The sequence below is a fragment of the Phragmites australis genome, chromosome 24, assembly GCF_958298935.1.
Source record: "Phragmites australis chromosome 24, lpPhrAust1.1, whole genome shotgun sequence".
NCBI lineage: Eukaryota > Viridiplantae > Streptophyta > Magnoliopsida > Poales > Poaceae > Phragmites > Phragmites australis.
The window spans coordinates 3,183,974-3,204,219 of NC_084944.1; the positions used below are offsets into that span (position 1 = coordinate 3,183,974).

General features: G+C 44.6%; 3 protein-coding genes and 1 long non-coding RNA gene across 10 annotated transcripts; 2 read left to right on the forward strand and 2 right to left on the reverse strand.

Annotated features, from left to right (window-relative positions):
* The first annotated feature begins 922 nt into the window (after nt 1-922).
* On the forward strand, nt 923-5,458 carry LOC133906893 (5-oxoprolinase 1). The gene is made up of 2 exons (XM_062348854.1): nt 923-1,172; nt 1,400-5,458. The coding sequence occupies exon 2, from the start codon at nt 1,443-1,445 to the stop codon at nt 5,214-5,216; it is 3,774 nt and encodes a 1,257-aa protein (XP_062204838.1). The 5' UTR covers nt 923-1,172; nt 1,400-1,442; the 3' UTR covers nt 5,217-5,458.
* An 849-nt stretch (nt 5,459-6,307) lies between these two features.
* Nucleotides 6,308-8,440, reverse strand: LOC133907698 (uncharacterized). Its single transcript, XM_062349766.1, has 5 exons — nt 8,116-8,440; nt 7,837-8,042; nt 6,932-7,030; nt 6,753-6,826; nt 6,308-6,657 (listed from the first exon to the last, which is right to left on the reverse strand). The coding sequence occupies exons 1-5, from the start codon at nt 8,342-8,344 to the stop codon at nt 6,429-6,431; spliced, it is 837 nt and encodes a 278-aa protein (XP_062205750.1). The 5' UTR covers nt 8,345-8,440; the 3' UTR covers nt 6,308-6,428.
* Nucleotides 8,441-8,942: 502 nt separating this feature from the next.
* LOC133908078 (uncharacterized) lies at nt 8,943-13,591 on the reverse strand. 7 transcript variants are annotated; one of them, XR_009908072.1, is made up of 6 exons: nt 12,293-13,577; nt 12,060-12,203; nt 11,064-11,269; nt 10,132-10,955; nt 9,316-10,057; nt 8,943-9,030 (listed from the first exon to the last, which is right to left on the reverse strand). It is a non-coding gene; the product is annotated as an uncharacterized LOC133908078 (long non-coding RNA). The 7 variants fall into 7 exon arrangements; XR_009908074.1 differs by having other exon boundaries at nt 9,005-10,057; nt 10,132-10,235; nt 10,902-10,955; nt 12,293-13,588; XR_009908071.1 differs by having other exon boundaries at nt 9,005-10,057; nt 10,132-10,217; nt 10,902-10,955; nt 12,293-13,587.
* Nucleotides 13,592-14,746: 1,155 nt separating this feature from the next.
* LOC133907856 (uncharacterized) lies at nt 14,747-19,044 on the forward strand. Its single transcript, XM_062349951.1, has 5 exons — nt 14,747-14,984; nt 15,081-15,153; nt 16,402-16,555; nt 17,283-17,324; nt 17,949-19,044. The coding sequence occupies exons 1-5, from the start codon at nt 14,908-14,910 to the stop codon at nt 18,818-18,820; spliced, it is 1,218 nt and encodes a 405-aa protein (XP_062205935.1). The 5' UTR covers nt 14,747-14,907; the 3' UTR covers nt 18,821-19,044.
* Nucleotides 19,045-20,246: the final 1,202 nt, after the last annotated feature.

The following is a 20,246-nucleotide window of genomic DNA, read 5'->3' on the forward strand; positions in this document are numbered from 1 at the left end:
CCGATCCCACGCGTAAGAGCTCGCTCCCTATGGCACGAAGCTCGACCTCACGCGGAGGAGCTCGACACCGGCAATGAGGAGTCGATACCACGCGTAGGTGCTCGATCTCGCAGAAGAGCAGTCAAGGTTGCTGACGCTACACATGCTGGAGGCCATGCCCCTGAATCCTTCGTGCCGTTTCGGTAGGTCATCGCCATCGGCCCCGCGAGGCGACCACTTCGGCCCCCGTGAACCCTCCACCTGACCCCGAGGTATAAAAACAGGGCATGGCGGTGGCAGCCGAGTCGCAATGACCGAAATCTTCCACGGCGACACCCGATCTAGCATGGCGGTGTTGGAATCGTTGTGGCATAGCCCGATTTGGCATGATGGTCGTGCGCAACTTGGGCGGAGAGAGAGATTTGGGTGGTGTCGACTTGAGCAGAGGTAACGAGGGAGAGAGAAAGTGGCAGTAAGAGAAATACGAGAGCGGTAAGGAAGTTTCTCGATCTCGCACGCCGCTTGCTGGGTACACGATCATGTCGCTTTTTTTCACCGTCATGTTGTATCGAAAAAATATTTTTAGTATACGATGTATCGAATACAATACTGTTATTCGTATTCAATGTATCGTATGTTAAATACAGTTTATTTTTGATATACGATATATCGAATACGAACAACAGTGCTGTATTCGGCACACCGTACATCGAAAATAGCTTTTTCGATATATCGTGCGTCGAATACAGATGTTATACTTAACAAATACGACTACATATAATCTATTTCAATAAATATGTACATATACATTGTTTAATTTTAGATTTTTTTTCCTAGCAAAAGCTGAGGAGCCGATCAGATGGATCCCACTTGATCAAATGGCAACCGAGGTGTGCGGGCGCAGAGGCTAAATAATGCATGCTCGGAAACAAGTCTTAGCCTACACTGACATGCGGGCCCACCAGGTAGCACAATCCAAACACACGTTCTCCTCCTTCCATACGCCTCCAAGTCCATCGCGGCCAGCGACACCAGTGTACGGCGCGACGAGTCCCCGACCACTCCGCCGTCGGCTGAATCTTCTCCAGCGCTGGCCCGCTCCTCCTCCTCCGTCGCCGCCTTTCACCGGAGCAAGTTCTCTTCTCCTCCCGCTGCTGGAGATCGACCCACCCGCGTTACCATCTGCTTCCCTGGTAGGTCCCGACCTCGATGCTTGGATTCTCTGCTGCCCGCTCTGATTAGTCTGTGTGCACAACTCTCAGCTATCTCTTCACCTGTTCGTCTTGTTTATTCTGTGTTAGATTAGATTAGATCACAGCATAGCTCAGGAGCACGGCTAGTGCTTCTATGATTTGCTACTTACTCACTGCTAGATTAATCTGATTCACCTGTACCAACCCTGTTGCTGTGGTGTTTCCAGGGGACTCAGATTCCTCGCCTGTTGATTGCGGAGGAGGCGAACGATGGGCAGCAGCACAGCCACCGAGAAGTTCAGGTTCTGCATTGACAGGGGCGGCACGTTCACCGACATCTACGCCGAGGTTCCTGGGAGATCGGAAGGCTATGTCATGAAGCTTCTGTCTGTTGACCCGTCGAATTACGACGATGCCCCCATTGAAGGTGTCAGGAGGATCCTGGAGGAGTTTTCCAGTGAGAAGATCCCCCGGTCATCGAAAATTCCCACCAACAAGATTGAGTGGATTCGGATGGGCACCACGGTCGCAACGAATGCGCTTCTTGAGAGGAAAGGTGAAAGGATCGCACTTTGTGTGACACGAGGCTTTAGGGATTTGCTTCAGATTGGCAATCAGGCTCGGCCGAACATTTTTGACCTCAAGGTTGCAAAGCCATCGAATCTTTATGAGGAGGTGATTGAAGTCGATGAGCGCATTGAGCTCGTTCAGGATGGTGAGAGAGATGGATCATCTGTTGAAGGGATCTCTGGGGAATTGGTCAGGGTGGCAAAGCCAGTTGATGTCGAAGCATTGAAGCCTTCCTTGAAAGGTTTGCTTGACAAGGGGATAAGATGTTTGGCGGTGGTGTTGATGCATTCATATACGTATCCTCACCATGAGCTCCTTATTGAGAAGTTAGCTCTGGGGATGGGATTCAAGCATGTATCCTTGTCTTCGTCGCTGACACCCATGGTCCGTGCAGTTCCTAGGGGACTGACAGCCAGTGTGGATGCATATCTCACACCAGTCATCAAAGAGTATTTATCAGGATTTATGTCAAGATTTGAAGGGGGGTCTGAACAAGTGAATGTGCTATTTATGCAATCAGATGGAGGACTGGCACCGGAGAGGAGATTCTCTGGGCATAAAGCAGTATTGTCAGGTCCTGCTGGTGGTGTGGTCGGCTACTCGCAGACCTTGTTTGAACTCGAGACATCAAAGCCGCTGATTGGGTTTGACATGGGAGGTACATCCACGGATGTGAGCCGCTATGATGGAAGCTATGAACAAGTTCTGGAGACACAAATTGCTGGGGCAATAATTCAAGCTCCCCAGCTTGACATTAACACTGTGGCTGCTGGTGGTGGATCGAAGCTTAAGTTTCAGTTTGGTGCTTTCAAGGTTGGGCCAGAATCTGTTGGAGCACATCCTGGTCCTGTTTGTTACAGGAAAGGTGGTGAGCTGGCGATTACAGATGCTAATTTGATTCTGGGAACTGTTATTCCTGAGTACTTCCCATCAATATTTGGTCCAAATGAAGATATGCCCCTTGATTATGAGGCTACAAGAAAGGCATTTGAGAGTCTTGCTGTTGAGATCAACTCTCACCGGAAGAGTCAGGAATCATCAGCAAAGGACATGACAGTTGAGGAAATTGCGCTTGGGTTTGTCAATGTTGCAAATGAGACAATGTGCCGGCCTATACGCCAGTTGACGGAAATGAAGGGGCATGATACTAAGAACCATGCCCTTGCGTGTTTTGGTGGTGCCGGTCCTCAACATGCATGTGCTATTGCAAGGTCCCTGGGTATGTCTGAGGTACTTGTTCACCGATATTGTGGAATATTGAGTGCATATGGGATGGGCCTTGCTGATGTCATTGAAGACTTGCAAGAACCATACTCTGCGGTTTATAATGCTGATTCTGCTGCAGAGGCATCTAGAAGAGAAGCCCTTTTAGTGAAACAGGTGAAAGAAAAGTTAAGAGAGCAGGGTTTTGGAGAGGAGAACATCAGGACAGATTCATACTTTAACTTGAGGTATGAGGGAACTGATACAGCTATCATGGTTAAACAGCCAGAGAGAGGATCTGGAAATGACTATGCTGATGAGTTTGTAAAACTGTTTCAGCAAGAGTATGGCTTCAAATTGCTAAGCAGAAAGATACTCATATGTGATGTGAGAGTTCAGGGTGTTGGTGCCACAAACATCCTGCAGCCTCGTGAATTGGCACCAATATCAACAAAACCTGTGCAAGAAAGCTCGTGCCGGATTTATTTTTCATATGGATGGCAAGAAACTCCATTGTACAAGCTTGAGAACCTGGGTTATGGCCATGTCTTGGACGGACCTGCAGTCATTATGAATGGGAATAGTACGGTGATCATAGAAAAGGACTGTAAAGCCATCATCTCCAAGTATGGTAACATAAAAATTGAAATCAGTGCACCTCCAAGCACTGTAAAAGTAGCAGAAAAAGTCGCAGATGTGGTCCAACTTTCTATTTTCAATCACCGATTCATGGGTATTGCTGAACAGATGGGTCGGACACTTCAAAGAACTTCAATTTCCACAAACATAAAGGAAAGGCTAGACTTTTCTTGTGCTCTCTTTGGTCCAGATGGTGGCCTTGTTGCAAATGCACCTCACGTCCCTGTGCATCTAGGAGCCATGTCTAGTACTGTACGGTGGCAGCTTAATTTTTGGGGTGATAACCTGCATGAGGGCGATGTTCTCGTAACAAATCATCCATGTTCTGGGGGGAGCCATCTGCCCGATATAACAGTTGTCACACCAGTTTTTGATGATGGTAAGCTTGTCTTTTTTGTTGCTAGTAGAGGTCACCATGCAGAGATAGGTGGTATCACCCCGGGAAGCATGCCTCCTTTCTCAAAATGTATTTGGGAGGAAGGTGCTGCCATAAAAGCATTTAAACTTGTTGAACGGGGTGTTTTTCAAGAGGAAGGAATAGTCCAACTGCTGCAGTCACCTTGCTCAGATGAGTTTGATGATTATAAGATCCCAGGAACACGTAGCATCCAAGATAATCTTTCTGATCTCCATGCCCAAGTCGCAGCAAACCAGCGAGGAATAGCACTTATCAAAGAACTAATAAATCAGTATGGTTTAATCACTGTGCAATCTTATATGAACCATGTCCAAAAGAACGCTGAGGTAGCTGTCAGAGAGATGCTCAAGACAGTTGCATCTAGAGTTCAAAAAGAGAATGGATCGTGCATTATTGAAGATGAAGATTATATGGATGATGGCTCTGTGCTCCACTTGAAACTCATCCTTAATGCTAGTAAAGGTGAAGCTACATTCGACTTTGAGGGTACTAGTCCTGAGGTCTATGGCAACTGGAATGCTCCTGAAGCAGTTACAACAGCTGCTGTCATATACTGCCTACGATGCTTGGTGGATGTGGATGTACCGCTAAATCAAGGTTGCCTAGCTCCTGTTAAGATCCTCATCCCTAAAGGATCTTTTCTGTCGCCAAGTGACAAGGCTGCTGTGGTTGGCGGCAATGTACTAACCTCTCAGAGAGTGACAGATGTTGTCCTAATGGCGTTCCAAGCTTGTGCCTGCTCTCAGGGCTGTATGAACAATTTGACCTTTGGAGATGACACCTTTGGTTATTACGAGACTATTGGAGGCGGATGTGGAGCTGGGCCAACCTGGGATGGCACAAGTGGTGTTCAATGTCACATGACAAACACAAGGATGACTGACCCTGAGATATTTGAGCAGAGGTACCCTGTTATTTTGCACAGATTTAGCATAAGGGAGAACAGTGGAGGTTCTGGTTCCCACCGAGGCGGTGATGGCCTTGTAAGGGAGATTGAATTCCTTCGGCCTATTGTTGTGAGCATTCTCTCTGAGAGACGTGTGCATGCTCCCAGGGGGCTGAAGGGAGGGGAAAATGGGGCTCGTGGTGCAAACTATCTGCTCAGAAAAGATGGTCGCATAATTTTTCTTGGAGGAAAGAACACAGTAACGGTTAGTGCTGGTGACGTTCTTCAGATTTTCACTCCTGGCGGTGGCGGCTTTGGCTCTCCTTGATGATATTCTTGTGGATGTACATCTGCCTTCCTTTGTTTCCTACCTCTTGTCTGTAACTTTATTTACAGCTGCTTCTAAAATAAAACATAATAAAACCAAGACAAATACTATCTGGTAGAGATTTCGGATGTGATTGTTGCTCCTGAGGCATTGGAGCTGAATAAAGCATGGTTATTGCTTACTTGCTATTGTTCGTCAGAAACATTTTATGGTAGACAAATAATGTCAAAACATATTGCTGATGATGACGAACTATATTGATTCTTTTGTGCCTGCACAGTTCTGCTTCTGATTTCCTCGTTTCTTGTTGCTGTTAGTTGGAAATTACCATTGTGTCTATACTGTGCCTGCGTGTCAGGCTGTCAGCTCCAAAGGTAGAACTGTTTCCATTTACTTGCCTGACTACCTTAAAATGCTAGCGTTTGTCTCTACTCACTAGTCAGTATTATCTGTACCATTTTGTTGGTGAAACCTCTTGTTGTAAATGTATTGACAATATTTCAACTAAAGGAAGTGTGAGACTACTACTCCAAAGAAAACATTAGACCTCTGCGGTCATTGGAAAGTACAATGTGTACTATTTCAATTGTTCGTACGCTTTTATGTTTTAATCGATGTGAATCCAGTCTCACAAGATACAGCGAGCTGCACATGAAATTTGCAGTCTGTAATGCTTTCTTGCATCCATCTTGAGTAATTTGTTCCCTGGACTTCTTTTGGTGCCCATCAATTTTTTGTCAGGATTCAGAACTGCATGGGTTCCATAAGGAACAAACATTGTTGGTAATTCATTCCCTCCAGTCTCACACCTAACAGTGAAGATCAACCCCTTGACCCCCAAATTTCAAAAAAGAGATCAACCTTTGATCCCTTTTCAGATGGAAATAGTGGAATTCTGGATCAAATGAGACTATATATGAAAATTGAGAGAGAGAGAGAGAGAGAGAGAGAGAGAGAGAGAGAGAGAGAGAGAGAGAGGACAATTTGATGAATTTTCCTTTTAGTTAGTTTACTGTACAATGGTTTTACCTCAGATGAATCCTCAGAGTGGAGGCGATAAGGCATCCTATCAAAGGGAAGTAACACGGACGAAACACAAGGTTTATATTACCCAGATTACTCGGAAACATAGATTAAACTTTTGGAGTATTTCAGCGTAATTCTTAGAATTACTGCATATATGTGGAGGCAATAACATACTGATGGTCCTCTTTAGTTTGGTTGCATGTAATCCAACACATGCTCCGCAAGAAAGCTCAGCTCAGATTGTCTCACTTGTGGATCTACAGTTGAGCTGAAAAGGTTCATTGAGCAGATAAAGGATGCACAGTTTTCTCCGAAGAGTTTTATCAGATCTTCTTGCATATTTGACTTGGAGGCTACACCATACATTTCTCTTGTGCTTCCAGAGTAAAGAAGTAGAAACTCTGCAATTTTAACCCTAAAAAAAGAAAAGAAATATCAAGTGAGTTATTTGATGGTGATAAAGAGGTAACTCTCAGTGAAATGTGCCTTGACTCTGGAGTACGGACAGACCTTACATGGTCATCCCTATTTGTGTCTTTTACAATGTCAGCAATTTTATTTAGCCCCTCTAGTTCCTTGAAATCCTACGAAGAGATCGATAAGAGATCAAAGGAGAAGCATAGACAGAAAAAATCAGCACACAAGCTGCAGAAAAAAGACGGAATCCGTGTTCGATCGGCAGGACGTACCATCAGATTTTCTGAACAATTCACCAGCAATGCTAAAAGAGTGTCCAAACACGCTCTTTGCTCAAGGATACCCCGAGTCATCAGTATATTCAGAATTACCTGAATAAGTTTTCTAATAAGAATGAGATAATCATATCAAGAGCAATTTATGCAGTACTGAGAGAAAGACGGCATTAAAGCAAGCAACCACATACGTATAACTTTGGTGTTGAAGGAATCCAAAACCAGTTCTAACATAGCATGTCCTGGATATGGCAGGAACATGACTTTTCTCTTTTCTGCATAGGGACACGGACTAAATGGGCGCATACTATTTTGATATATTTGCCCCTTATGCAGAGAATCATGACTCAATAAACAGGGGTGGATCAATCTTGTGCCCACACGGTGCACAGGACACCGGTTAAATTTTCGTATTTCAGTAATTCATCGTATGTAAGTAGTTCATGTGATATCATCTAGGTCAATAAGTATGATACCCAGATCCTAGTAGGGTCGCTCTGGGCACATAGCTATTTTTGTTCTGGGTCCGCTGTTGACAGTAAACTTGAGCCGAACGCCTCCTGCCTGGATACCTTGCTACTAGGAGCACAGGCAGGAGGGCAGGACCACGGAATTGATGTGTTTTCACCCAAACCCTGAGGAAAAACATGCCGGGAACATGAACCTGATGAGCCTAATGCTCAGGTACACAAAACTTCTCGACCTGTCCAAGCATCCCCAGCTCCCAAACTGAAGCTCCGTACTTCCGGTGCTGTACGCATTCCTACTACTCACCTATGTGACAAGAATTTTCCAACTGATAGTGAAGGCACACCAGATGAACAATGCCATGTCTCAACAACTCTTAATGAACTACTAACATGGATGCAAAAAATGCAGTGCTGCCGATCGCAAGGCCGTACCTTGACGGCATTGTACCGGTGCGCCGTGGCGGCGCAGTCCGGGCAGAGGAGGCAACAACCTTCGAGCACCCTGAGCGCGAGCACGATCTCGGAGTCCGTGGCGGGGTTCCTGAGCCTGGCCGGCTCGATGCCCAGCACCTGCCCGACCGTGACCACCGCGTCGCCGTTCGCCCTGCGCAGGCTGTGCTCGAAAAGCACCGGCACTACTGCACCACACACGATCCGTTTCCTTGTCAACCTCGTTCACAAGTGGAAGGAGCCGTGGCAGCAAGATGTCACCTCGGAGGTCGCGAAGGGTCTGGGAGTCGGGGAAGAGGCTCGCGCCGGTGCCGGCGGTGGAGTGGAGGGCGCGGAGGAGCGCGCGGAGGCCGCGCAGGCGGAGGAACGAGAACCCCGCGGCCGCGTCCCGGAGCCCGCACCGCAGCGACAGCGCCAGGTCGCGGTACACGCGCCGCCGCTCGGACGCCGTCGGCTGCCGCCCCGTGACCTCCGCCTCTGCTCCCGGCATCGCCCCCACGGCGCGGTGCCGTCTCGTTAAATTCCGCGGCACGACATGCTCGCTCGGTTCGGTTGGGCTTGGTGCGGCTGGGTCTGTGACTGTGAGTGAGAGATCCCGTGTCGCACGCTTCTGGGTGTCCTGGGTTCGGCGGATTCTAGTTTTTAGAAACTAGTTATCTATCCGTGCGTTATGATGAGAGTCAAAAAATTTCACAAGGTACTATAATTAACTGAGTGACATACGACGAGCTACAATAAAAAAAACTATCTTGCACCATATAATATTCATATTCTGTAAGACACAAATGACACACGAGCACTCGGGCCATCATAAAAAATTTGAGTAGAAGCTAAATTTTGAGAGCATTTCAGACAGTAGAAGCTAAATTTTTTTAAGTAGAATGAATCACATGAGCTCGGGCCACCATAAAAAAATGTTGTGGTTGCCAACTTCCAATAGAATAGGTGAGCGCTCGTGCATTACAACGGAAATACAAGTCATGCGCAACGTAATATTAAAATTACAGTCACCAATCCGTCGAATATTAACATATCAATTTCCATGACAAGCTTGACTTTCTCCGCCATTAAGCAAACAGTGGCACCAAAGAACAAAGTACTTACAAGCTTGTCAAATTGGTTAGATTGGACAGACTTGCTGGGATTGGGTCTTGAAAAAAATTTCCTTGGAACCTCCTACAAGTTCATAATTTTAACCCCTATTAAGCAGGGTGATGCAAAGTCCATTTGTCATTTGAACATGACAAAAAAGCAGCTCTACATTCAGGATGTTGTGTCAATCAGTTTCATTTGACCACATGAAAATATGCTGCATTTCTGTTAGGAGTGACAAGTGAAAAACGTTCTTGTGCTAACACATATGGAAAAAACATATGTAGAAAACTTAGATTACACAATTTCCTGGTTAGGAAAACTTTCTACAAAAGAATATATTGTGAAGCAATTGATAATTAATCTTACAGATCTTGCAACTTAGTCAAGCTCCCGATAAAATCAGGCATTTTGCCTATGAAATCGTTGTCGGCTGCCCACTGAAAGCACAGGAAAATCTATTAAATTAAGTGTGTGATATTACATCGGACATAACAATTGTAGCTGTGGTAATGAGCATACAGGGTCTTCAAGTTCTTAAGCTTTGAGAACGTCGAAGGGAATGGACCGCTGAAGCCAGAGCTATTAAAGTAATTGCAATTGAAACATTGCAATAATCCTCAAGTTGAACTATGCAAAGATTGTTGCCAAAATTGAAGTTCTTTCAGAAGTGAGGTTTGGCAGTTCAAAAGATGCATTTTACAGTTGCTCCAGTTTGGCCAAGTTGCCCAGTTCAGAAGGAAGTGTGCCGGTAAAATTGTTCAAGCTAATGCCCTTGAAAGCAAAAGTAAATAGTTCAGAATGAGATTACACATATGCATGTGCTGCTATTAGCAGAAAAGAGACAAGATTTTTGCCTTAATGAGCCATCTGATCCACAAGAGTCACTTTTTGAAACTTATGTGAACATATGAAACTCCATATGAATTGAGAAATAACACTGACATTCTTAATGTTCATTATGCATTTATTTCTTCTCTCTGTCCCTCTGGTTTGGGCTTCCTTGCCCTTGTATAGTTTGGTCCCCCCCCCCCTCCTTAATTTCTGTACAGTTACCTTTTCTTTTTATAATATATATTTACCGCAGTAGGGGCCTCCCCTACAGTTTCCCCTGTCAAAAAAAAAAATCAAGATTCACATGCATCCTGAATAACCGAATAAGAGTAGAAATTGGAGTGTTGCCACCTCTGCCTTCATGAATAACTGGATCAGATTTCTACAATTAGAGCGTATGTTCTTCTGGCAGTCATCTCCATCTTCAGAGCCTCATCCTGTACATGGTTAAATAACTGAACAGTAGAAATTGGAGCGCTTGTCACAACCAAAATTTATACACCAACCAAACAATACAGAGGAAATAGCAAAGGGAAAGATGGAAGGCTCCTCTCGGTGCAGCCCTCCAGCTTGAACATTCAGGAAAAAAAATAGTTGGTGGCGAGGTGTGGTCAGGGTCTAAAGTTGTCATGAGAATATTTTCTTCAGAAAGAGTTGTTTTTACTATTATTTTTCAAAAAAAATTAATAGTCCAATATGTTAAATTGTATATGTAAGATACTTACAAAGTGTCTTTTGTTCCAATTAGTTCACCATTTTTCACAAATAATATCGCAGAACATTGCTCTCATGCTCTGCTGAAGTGACTGCAGAGGCACCACTCCAAGCTATCTTAATTTGAGTGATTGGTTCCAAATATTAAACATGATTTGCCATGCTGCTTGAAACTAATCATTGGACCATATCCGCCTACTATGGTCATAATCATATGTTGCCTTCAGTAACCAGAAAATCAAAATAATTGTAATTATCTTTTGACCTATGAAACATGAATCGGAGAGATTATCTTGGACCTGACAAAACTCCTTCATGAACTGTAACTTTTTTTACATCAGCACTAATAAAGAGAAGATTCATAAAAACAAGAGGGATTTTAAAAGATTAAGGAAAAAGTCCATTACCTTCTTGGGTATAGTGACGCCATTTAATTTCCAACACTCAGTAGCGTCCACATGCTAGCAGAATGGAAATGTTGAAATTTTCAGCCAAAAAAATACGCTCTAAGTAATTTCCTAGCAACAGGAGAATACCAAATAAATTGTAGCAACAAGGAAAAATGGTACCTGAATTAGCTGGCAGGTCTGGCACCATTTTTGCAACAGCCAATTTTCCTACCATATCTTAGTATCCTTCAGTGGGTGACCATGATAGATCTTCACCATCATCAAGCCATCTTCTATTGACATCCATATCCCCTATGCCAATACCGGCGATCTCACATTTGCCGTGGCTACGCATGATGCTGCCAAGACAAATTTCTCGCCGAGATCTGGAAACATAAAAAAATGTAACAAACAATACTTGTGGTGTACCCTATCACCAGCTGGGTCTTAATCAAGTTCAAGTAGTACTACTGGGAGGATATATAAAGTGCAACAGTATTTCTGTACAAATATTCTTCTAGTTTGTGCGCATAATAAATTATAGAAATCAAATGTAATAGTTTTGTGATGCTTACCACTGGTAGCAATAATAAAGAATTTATGTTCAACAGAGTGGAGAGTTGTTCCCAAGCAATACAACAAAAGTATATTTCTCAGTTGCAGTAAACTATGGGAGAGTGGACACCTCAGGCTAATGAGAGATCGAGACAGGCACTTGTTATCAGAGAAGTGCGCAGGCATAGGATACTCTTCTTCTAAACCATTAGAATGGGAGTGGTAGTAAATGAACTGAAATACAGCAGCAAATCAAAACCAACTACCACTGTAAACTTTGACGACTACACTAAAGACAACTCTCTGGTTTGAACTAATCTCACAAAGGAAATGACAAACTTTGAAAATCAAATGCATGAATAGTATGACAGCCACTTAAAAAAATAGCACTTCTTGTACGACGATTGATAGCTTGTGTTCCATTTCTGTTTCTCTGTCCATACAGAGTAGTGGACAAATTTGATTGATTAATCAACACCTTGCAAATGGTTAGACCTGGAGCGTAGCGAATCTGGTCGCTGATTCGTGGTGGGTATTTTATCGAACACCTTGCAAGCAACCATTTCTCTGGCCAAAGCAATACAAGCAAAGGAGGCGGCAACGGCAATGGTTAAGACGAACCTTGGGGGAGGCGACATTGGTGGAAATGGCAGACCCAGCTCCAAATTTTGGCAGACAATAGAAGCACCTCGACCCACTGAGCCACACTAGTGACAGTGAGCTGCACCGTGCTCAACAACAGCACCAATGCTCGCTACTCCCAGTCTGTGCCAATGCCCATAACAACCATTACTTTTGGTAACCGGTAAGAACCTAATAAGCATTTCAACAATGAAGGGGGACGTTGTACTCACTATTTGGGCATGAACGACCCCTTCTTGGTGATTTCATCGAGTGCCTGGCATGCAGCAATTAGAGGTGTACCTTATTGGAGATGGGGAGGTTCTTCTGTTCATTGTGGAGGATGGCGCCCATGGAATCACGGTTGTTCTCCATTGAGGTGCCTCTGATTGACAATGGTAGCATATGTGAATGCCATGCGAGTTGTGGAGGGCGGCGTGGCGCTCGCAGTACACGGCAGCGTGGGGATGCCATGCGAGTTCTGGAGGGCGACGCGGCGCTCGCAGAACACGGCAGCGTGGGGACGAGCTCGCCGTCTACCCCAGTCCCACCACCCGGACCCCGTCCTCCTCTACAACGCCGCGCCACAACCAGCTCCCGACGCCACCGACACGCTCCCCACGCTGGTGTTCTCCACCGTTGCATCCTCCTCACTCCTGCCTCCGGTGTTGTTATCCCAGCAGCCACAACGACGACTGCAACCGATGGCGTCATTGGAGTCGGGGATGGCGGCGGCGCAACAGCGCAGATCGAGGCGCGGATTGGTGGCAGCGGCAAAACCCTAGGAATGGGTTCCCTTCGGCGGAGCACAGCGTGCGAACGGCAAGGATGGCTGTCGGCGGCGTTGGAACTTTGAAGGTGGGGTCCTGGACGTCGTCGACGGTGATTCATCGACGGGAAGGCGACCGACGGCGAGGGCGACGGTGGCAGCGCGCAAGATGAGGAAGGGGCGGGGAGCGATGAGGATGAGGATGCGGAGCGTGAGCGCGGGCGCGGGCACGGCAGAGGAATCGCAAGGGAGGCGAAGGAATCGCGAGGGGAGTGAAGGAATCGCGAGGGGAGCGAAGGAATATTCGGCGGCGGACGTCGTCGATGGTGACTCGTTGGCGGGGAGGCGACCGACGGCGAGGGCGACGGTGGCAGCGCGCAAGATGAGGAAGGGGCGGGGAGCGATGAGGATGAGGATGCGGAGCGTGAGCGCGGGCGCGGGCACGGCAGAGGAATCGCAAGGGAGGCGAAGGAATCGCGAGGGGAGTGAAGGAATCGCGAGGGGAGCGAAGGAATATTCGGCGGCGGACGTCGTCGACGGTGACTCGTTGGCGGGGAGGCGACCGACAACGAGGGCGACACGGGAGGCGACGGCAGCGGCGCGCAGGATGAGGATGTGGATGCGGAGCGTGAGCGCGGGCGCGAGCGGCGCTGGAGGAGCGCAAGATTGGGAGAGGAGCGGAATGTGGGAGCGGAATGAGCGGCGTGAGGGCGATCGTGTGGGAGAGGACGCGAGCGGGCGATCGTGCGGCCGAGCGGAGTGCGGAGGGGTAGAGGAATCTAAGGGGTGACAGAGGAATATTCTTGGCAGACCAACATGCATTACAGCTTTTTTAAGTAGGATAGATACAGTAGGGAGGCTCTTATTGTACATTTTATTATTGTAAAAAGGAACGAACAAGGGAATAGTACAGTTAATATATGTAGGAGAGAAGGCGTGTAACTGGCAATCAAAATAAGAAAAGATACCTATGCCAGTTATAATGAAATTGGAGACCTAAAGTTGTGGTTGACCCTGTGTAGCTTGAGGTTAACTTCATCCACATCTTATTCTATTTATCAGACATCTGATTTTTTTTTTTTTGGTAAATGACAAATCTAAACCATCAAAATTTAATCTAATTGCCATCATTTATTCTACATTCCATCTCCACCGCATTGTTCTTCTTTTTCTTTGTCTTAACTGCTCTGTCCCGTGCCAACTCTACTCACCACCCATGTATCATTCCGATAAAGTCACCGTCGCACCTCCACACCATAATTTATTATCGGTTCGGTCACTACCCTAACCTCTCTCGTATCGCTTGAGTCACCGATGAACTCCGAAATTCTGAATTTGTTGGCGTTCACATGATGCTGAAATTGAGCATGCGATTTTATACGCTGAAGACTAGAAGATTAGGAAGCATGAAAATTCAAAATATTGTTAAGCTGATGCAGTGCTGTGTCCCGTTATACGATCTGAATCTAGCGGGGTTTTCTGCGAGACCCATTAGCTGCAGCTGCAGCGAAGTACGCATGCACGCCTCTAGAGAAGAAAAAAGAACTGTTGAACCAGCTGTACATCACGATCACGTTCGTCCATAACTTATCTATTTTAGAAATATATATATATATATATATATAAATCCACGTGTCTTTCAGAATTTAATGTGAATTTTAGTCTGGTATTCTCAAAATTCCCCGTGCTGGACATGGCCCCTCACCGTACTGGTCAGTGGTCACCTCAGGATGGCTCGTAACGTGAAGAGCCCGACGAAAGAGTTAGCCCACTTGTGGACTTAAACCTTTTTTCCAGTTTGGGCCACTATGATGCAGCCCATTAGACGCATATTCCAAGCCCAAATGCTAATCCCCGATTGGGCCATTATCGTGGGCCCAAGGCCCATACCCGCCCTTTGTCGGCCCAAGCCCAGCGGCCACGAGAGAGTGCCCCTTCTCCCAGCATCGAGAAAGCTCCGCGCCTGCCGCCGCACGCCGGAGAGAACTCACCAAAACGCGCGCGCCGCCGCCGCCGCCGAGTGCCCGATAGAGAGTGGGAAGCGCAGGGCCCGAGCAGGCACCCCACAGCGCACCGTCGATGGAGAGGGACATCGTGGTCTCGGACCACGCGGCCCCCTCGGCCTCCTTCGCCGAGAACAGGATCATCTGCCGCGTGTAAGCATCGGCTCCCCTTCCTGTTGACTTAGTCTTCCCTCTTCTGCTGATGCAGGGACTCAGACCTTGGTGGTTGCGTGTGTGCCGTTTGTGCAGGTGCCAGAAGCAGTTTGCGCAGTACACTTGCCCCCGCTGCAACTCCCGCTACTGCTCGCTCCCGTGCTACAAGGTGCGGCCTCCTCTCGGTTCTTGTGTGATCTCGTTGCGCATTATCGTGTCTTATGGTTTGTAGAGTAGCGTTCGGGCTTTTCACGCTCTTGTTGATTTGATGTCCGGGTTGTCTTGTGCCGATGCCCACAAGGTGTTTGTCAAATTGCTGCACTGAAAATTTAAGCCTTTGGCGACACAGGAACTGATTTCTGTGCTAAGCACGTAACTGCCCATAAGAATCTAACTGTTTCCTTGAAAACTAGGCTAAAGCGATGGGGAATTGTTAGCTTTGGTTTGTTTGGTTTGTGTTTGACTTACCAACGGTCAGAATGAATGGTGCATTTCCGGTGCTGATGAGGTATTGAAGATTGCCTCTTGTAGACCGCCTGAAAGAGAATATTTATTATTTGAGCTATATCCTGCCATAAGAAGACCAATAAGAGCAACACTTTAAATGGTAATCTATAAAAAAATGCCAATACTAAGATCAGCTAAAACAGCGAGTTCGACTCTCGTTCTATACATGTTCAGCAGTCCTTTCCCATCTTGGTACTGTTGATGGCAGTACCACTCAACTACGAGATGCTTGAAAGTCGATGTATCAATAATGTTCCCAAGAGTAGCAGATCATTTTGCTGGCTGATGCAATTTCATAATAGAAGGTTGCAATATTGCCTACTGTGCTAGATTTAAGCAATGTGCTATATGCATTTACCATATTAAAGGAGCAATCCACAAAAGGGGCCAAAATAAATGAACGAAGAGTCAAGGTAATTCATACTTCATAGTTTCCATGTTCCCCCTTTTAGTGAATCAATCCTCTAATCTTATAAATGGGTTATTTTGGGACCTAAGCAGACACATGTTGATCAGCTAATATTTCAACTGACAATAACTTGTAGAAGTTCATCAGAACTGGAATTTAGCTAACACGATTTTGGTACCAATGCCATAGTTCACCTTTAAATTGCATGCCTGAGTGGATCATTATGTCTCTTTGAGATTTTCAATCAGTTTTATTCATACACAAAAACAAGCATCCGACCTATGCAAACTGCTTATGCGGTATTATGTACTTTGTGCATACTTCCAAGATACCGAGACATGATTTTATGTTCGTATTAAGTTTCCAAGTTTGTGTGCCTGCTTATATACGCACACAGATGCCAAGGAAGATTGTTGTGTGCATGATTGCAGCTAATTTTGCATCGAATGGCCTTTTTGCTTGGTATTGCTTCTAATAATTTGCTTAATTATTGTTTGGTAGGGGCATAGCGTTCAATGCACCGAATCCTTCATGCGCGAGAATGTTATGGATGAGCTTAAGCACATGCAACCTGAAGATGAATCAAAGAAGAAGATGCTAGATATCATCAAACGGCTCCACTTGGAAGAAGAGATGGAGTCGGATGGTGACGATGGTATGTTCGGTGTGCTATGCGTCTATGCCATCGTTCTATCTTGTTGTTTTTCTAAGTGCATATAGTTGGGGTTTTTTTCTGTTACAATCACTGCCAAGGAGGATTTTACAGTTTGCACTTTTTAGACATAATGCATTTGCCTCACTGTTGCTGTCAAATCTTGCTTTAATGTGTCTTACTATTCCTTAGACCCTAGTCATTTTGAGAAATCTCGAAGTAATAGTGTTTAAGGTTTTACAGTCAAATCGAGGTCTAGTAATTGTCTCCTACTCTGTCAGCTCTGTAAACATTTTTTTTTTGGTTACTCTTTTACTGTCAAACTTGGTAGTGTTCTTAGAACATAGAACAAAAGTGGTTTTGGGCATGTTTGCAGTTAAGAATTTGAACTCATTGCTTCATTGGTGTAAGATACTCAACTATTTTTTTTTTTAATCATCTATGGCCATAAATGGTAATTGAGAACATAGTTTCTCTATAACACGCGACAATCAAAAGATGGTTCCCTTTCTCTATGAACAGTATGCTACAATCACGGTTTGGTACTTCAAGTTTACTTAGTTGTAGCAAATTATTTAGTATGAAGACTTGTCTGTTATGAATTTATTGTATGCGAAGTTTGCGTAATTATGGATAAACTATATGTATCTTTTAGACTGTTGGGCATGCATATTGCTATGTTAAACTGATGAAGACTTTATTTTGGCGTGTTACCTTCTTTGTCCTGCAGAGTCAATGTTGTCAGAGGAGCTTATTCAAAAAGTTATGGCTGGTATGTTATGTTTACTTTTCGCGCAGTTCTAAATGTGACACAATATTAGCTTTTCGGAGTACTATAATAGGCTCTTTAGTATTTATGAAAGTGTTGGCATTCTTTAAACAATTTTACTTTCGTTCTTAGTGATTGCAATTCTGTTATGTGACCTTTAGCTGTAAATTCAGCATTGGCCCCACCTTATGCTAGAAAAGAAGAGGAACTAATGAAGATAATCACTTGTCTGGGGAGAGCTCTCAGAGTTGGATTTCCCAACTTAATTTTCATATGAGAATTATGTTCAGTACTCCCTTTTGATTAACTTGCCTCCTTGTGGCCTAGCCTCCTAGACAATTAACTAAGCTCTGGTGAATGCTGTATGGAAGTCCTGTTCTTCATTCTGATATTTCCCTCTGGTCATTGGTTTTCGTGATTTGTGTCTCTAGTTTATTTTCTGGAATGCAGTATACCAGTATCCATGTTCTGTTCATTTTGAACATTCTTCCACATGTTGGATGATATTTATGGCCGTATCATTTTAGTCTGGAAGTTCATTAGAACCAGTAAATAGTGCTATGTTTGTCAAGTTTTTTTATTGGTTTCTCATTGAGCAGATTTTTCTCTGTTCTTCCTTCCATACAGGAGAAGAGATAAAACTTGAAGACCTCTCTGATGATCAAATCAAACGATTTCGTCAAGCTCTGGCCTCAGGTGAACTCAGCAAGATGATTGAACCATGGACACCATGGTGGAAAAAAACGTCTGCCAGATCGATTTCCCTTAGCCCTGATGGAAGCCAGCTTATCGGACAAGTAAGAACAGAAGACACTGCTATACCAGATCCAATGACTGACCAAGAGCCTAGCATCAATGAAATTCCAGAAGGGCCAGAATCTCCTCTCCCATCACTCAGACAGTTAACTAGGGCTGAGCCATCTCCTCTGCTTGCTGTTCACTTGGTTGATATTATGTACAGTTACTGCTTCACACTTCGACTCTACAACGGTGATTGGCACTCTGATCCTTTTGGTGCTTCCACCGTTGCCCTGTCTATGTCAAAAGTCATGGGTGAGGACTCTAAACCTGAGACAGTACCTGAAGCACTTATGGCTTGCATAGAGGAGTCATGCTCACCAGCTTACAGGCACACCGGAGGTTTCAGGTTTGCCATAGGACTTGTGGATGATATCATCACCATTCTCTCCTTGGGACACAACACCTTTGTTTGTGCACTCTGTGACTTCCGTCGACTCTTCCAAGATGGTGAGAGGATGCTCAAGGCTGAGAAAGTGGGCAAGACGGAGAAGGCACAGAGCTCTCTAAAGTTTCGTGGTGCAATTAGGAAGCTATACTTCATGACTTGTTGGGTCCATGAGCAGCCAAATGAGGCCTGGCTGTCTTTAGCTCGCATCGTCGAGGTGCAGAAAGCATCTCTCGAAGAGTTGGACAGTGGGAGCAAAAGGGCAGATAGAAAGAGCAATCCTCAACCCAAGGTTCTTATTGAGGAGGTGTAACCGTGTAGGCATATGAGTGTACTGCTGGAATACGACGCTCTGTGCGCTTTGTAACTGTCATGCTGCATACTAGTGCAGTTTTATGTATAAATTCTAATTTTGTTACAGAAAATTGTATAAAAGTCTGAAATCCTGTTAGAAGTGATCCTAATTGATCAGATTTTGTGCTTTTGTACGTTATGATGCTTGTATTTGAGTAAAGATAGCTGCAGTCCAGAAACTTATCTGCAGAGATCCTTAAGTAGTAGTAAGACTCTGCAAGTATTTCCTCCATCATTGTGAACGATATTTGCAGGGCTACTTTTTCAGTTTTACGAGGACGTGTTCATGATTGTTACTTCCTCCGATCAGAAATATAAGTCATTTTAGTAACTTCATTGTATCCAAAATATAAGTCATTCTACGTTTTCGATATACCTTTGATCATTTTTTCTTGTTTTACCCATCTTGATTGTGGATTGTACTATAATCTAGATATATATTTACAGAATCCACTTTCAGAATCAAACTGTTTATTTACAGAATTTACAATCTATAATTCAGAATCTACAATCAAAGACAAATAAACAGGACCTTATACTCGTACCAGTTCTCATGTGTACTCTAGCTTTGCTAGTACTACTACAAATCAACACAAGCACGGAGAGAGAAGGTGCAGGTTCCAAAGGTAGAATAAAAATGGTATTTCCTGCATCTTCTCTAGGCCGCTTAGCTTGAATGGCTGGTATTACTTTCTCAATTAGATATTGTCTCATGACTTCTCTATTGACTGTAATTGTTGTCGTCACGAAAGTCCCAGCATCTCTGTTCCTACGTTTTCTTTTTGCTGGTACCTGTTACCAAAAGGAAATGAGATGCCAAATTAGGAGTAACATAAAGTGAACACTTGAGGGGGGGGGGGGGGGGATCACGAATTAACAATACCTTCATAACAAATGGGAAAATACCAATTTTTCCAGAGAAAGTTTCATTTCCATCTTCATCATACCTTGGCCGAGCCAAAGCAATTAGGAACATCACCTTTGTAACAAATTTTTTATTTTGGCATGTACGCAAAGGGTCTTCTGAACCATTTTTCCTCTATGTGCATAATATTGTACATGTTGACAAATTTTGGCTCATGAGGTAAAGTGTTTAGTCTAGCATTGAAATGCAGAATTTGACCCAAGCTTTCTTGTTCCCTTCCCTCAAGAGTGGCTTCAAAAAGTTTGTGTGGCGACGAAGAAGACCTTGCTTGAAAATCTGGTGCAATTTCATATAACTATGTCGCATCTCAAATCTCGTAGACATGTCATTAAATATAAGCATGCATAAAGAGCATCATGTTTAATTGTTGAGCATTTGTTGAGTGCTTGTTATTTCCATTAGTGGCTTAAAGTTTGCTAAGAGTTATGTTAATACTTGATCCTGAAGTTTTCTTTTAGTT

Bases quoted from the DNA above. Each gene is read 5' to 3' on its own strand.
- LOC133906893 (XM_062348854.1), top strand. From the start codon at position 1,443: ATGGGCAGCAGCACAGCCACCGAGAAGTTCAGGTTCTGCATTGACAGG.
- LOC133907856 (XM_062349951.1), top strand. From the start codon at position 14,908: ATGGAGAGGGACATCGTGGTCTCGGACCACGCGGCCCCCTCGGCCTCC. The intron at 14,985-15,080 runs GTAAGCATCGGC...CCGTTTGTGCAG, and splicing joins AACAGGATCATCTGCCGCGT to GTGCCAGAAGCAGTTTGCGC. The intron at 17,325-17,948 runs GTATGTTATGTT...CCTTCCATACAG, and splicing joins TATTCAAAAAGTTATGGCTG to GAGAAGAGATAAAACTTGAA.
- LOC133907698 (XM_062349766.1), bottom strand. From the start codon at position 8,344: ATGCCGGGAGCAGAGGCGGAGGTCACGGGGCGGCAGCCGACGGCGTCC. The intron at 7,031-7,836 runs GTACGGCCTTGC...AAACTTATTCAG, and splicing joins ACCGGTACAATGCCGTCAAG to GTAATTCTGAATATACTGAT. The intron at 6,827-6,931 runs GTACGTCCTGCC...ATCTCTTCGTAG, and splicing joins ATTGTTCAGAAAATCTGATG to GATTTCAAGGAACTAGAGGG.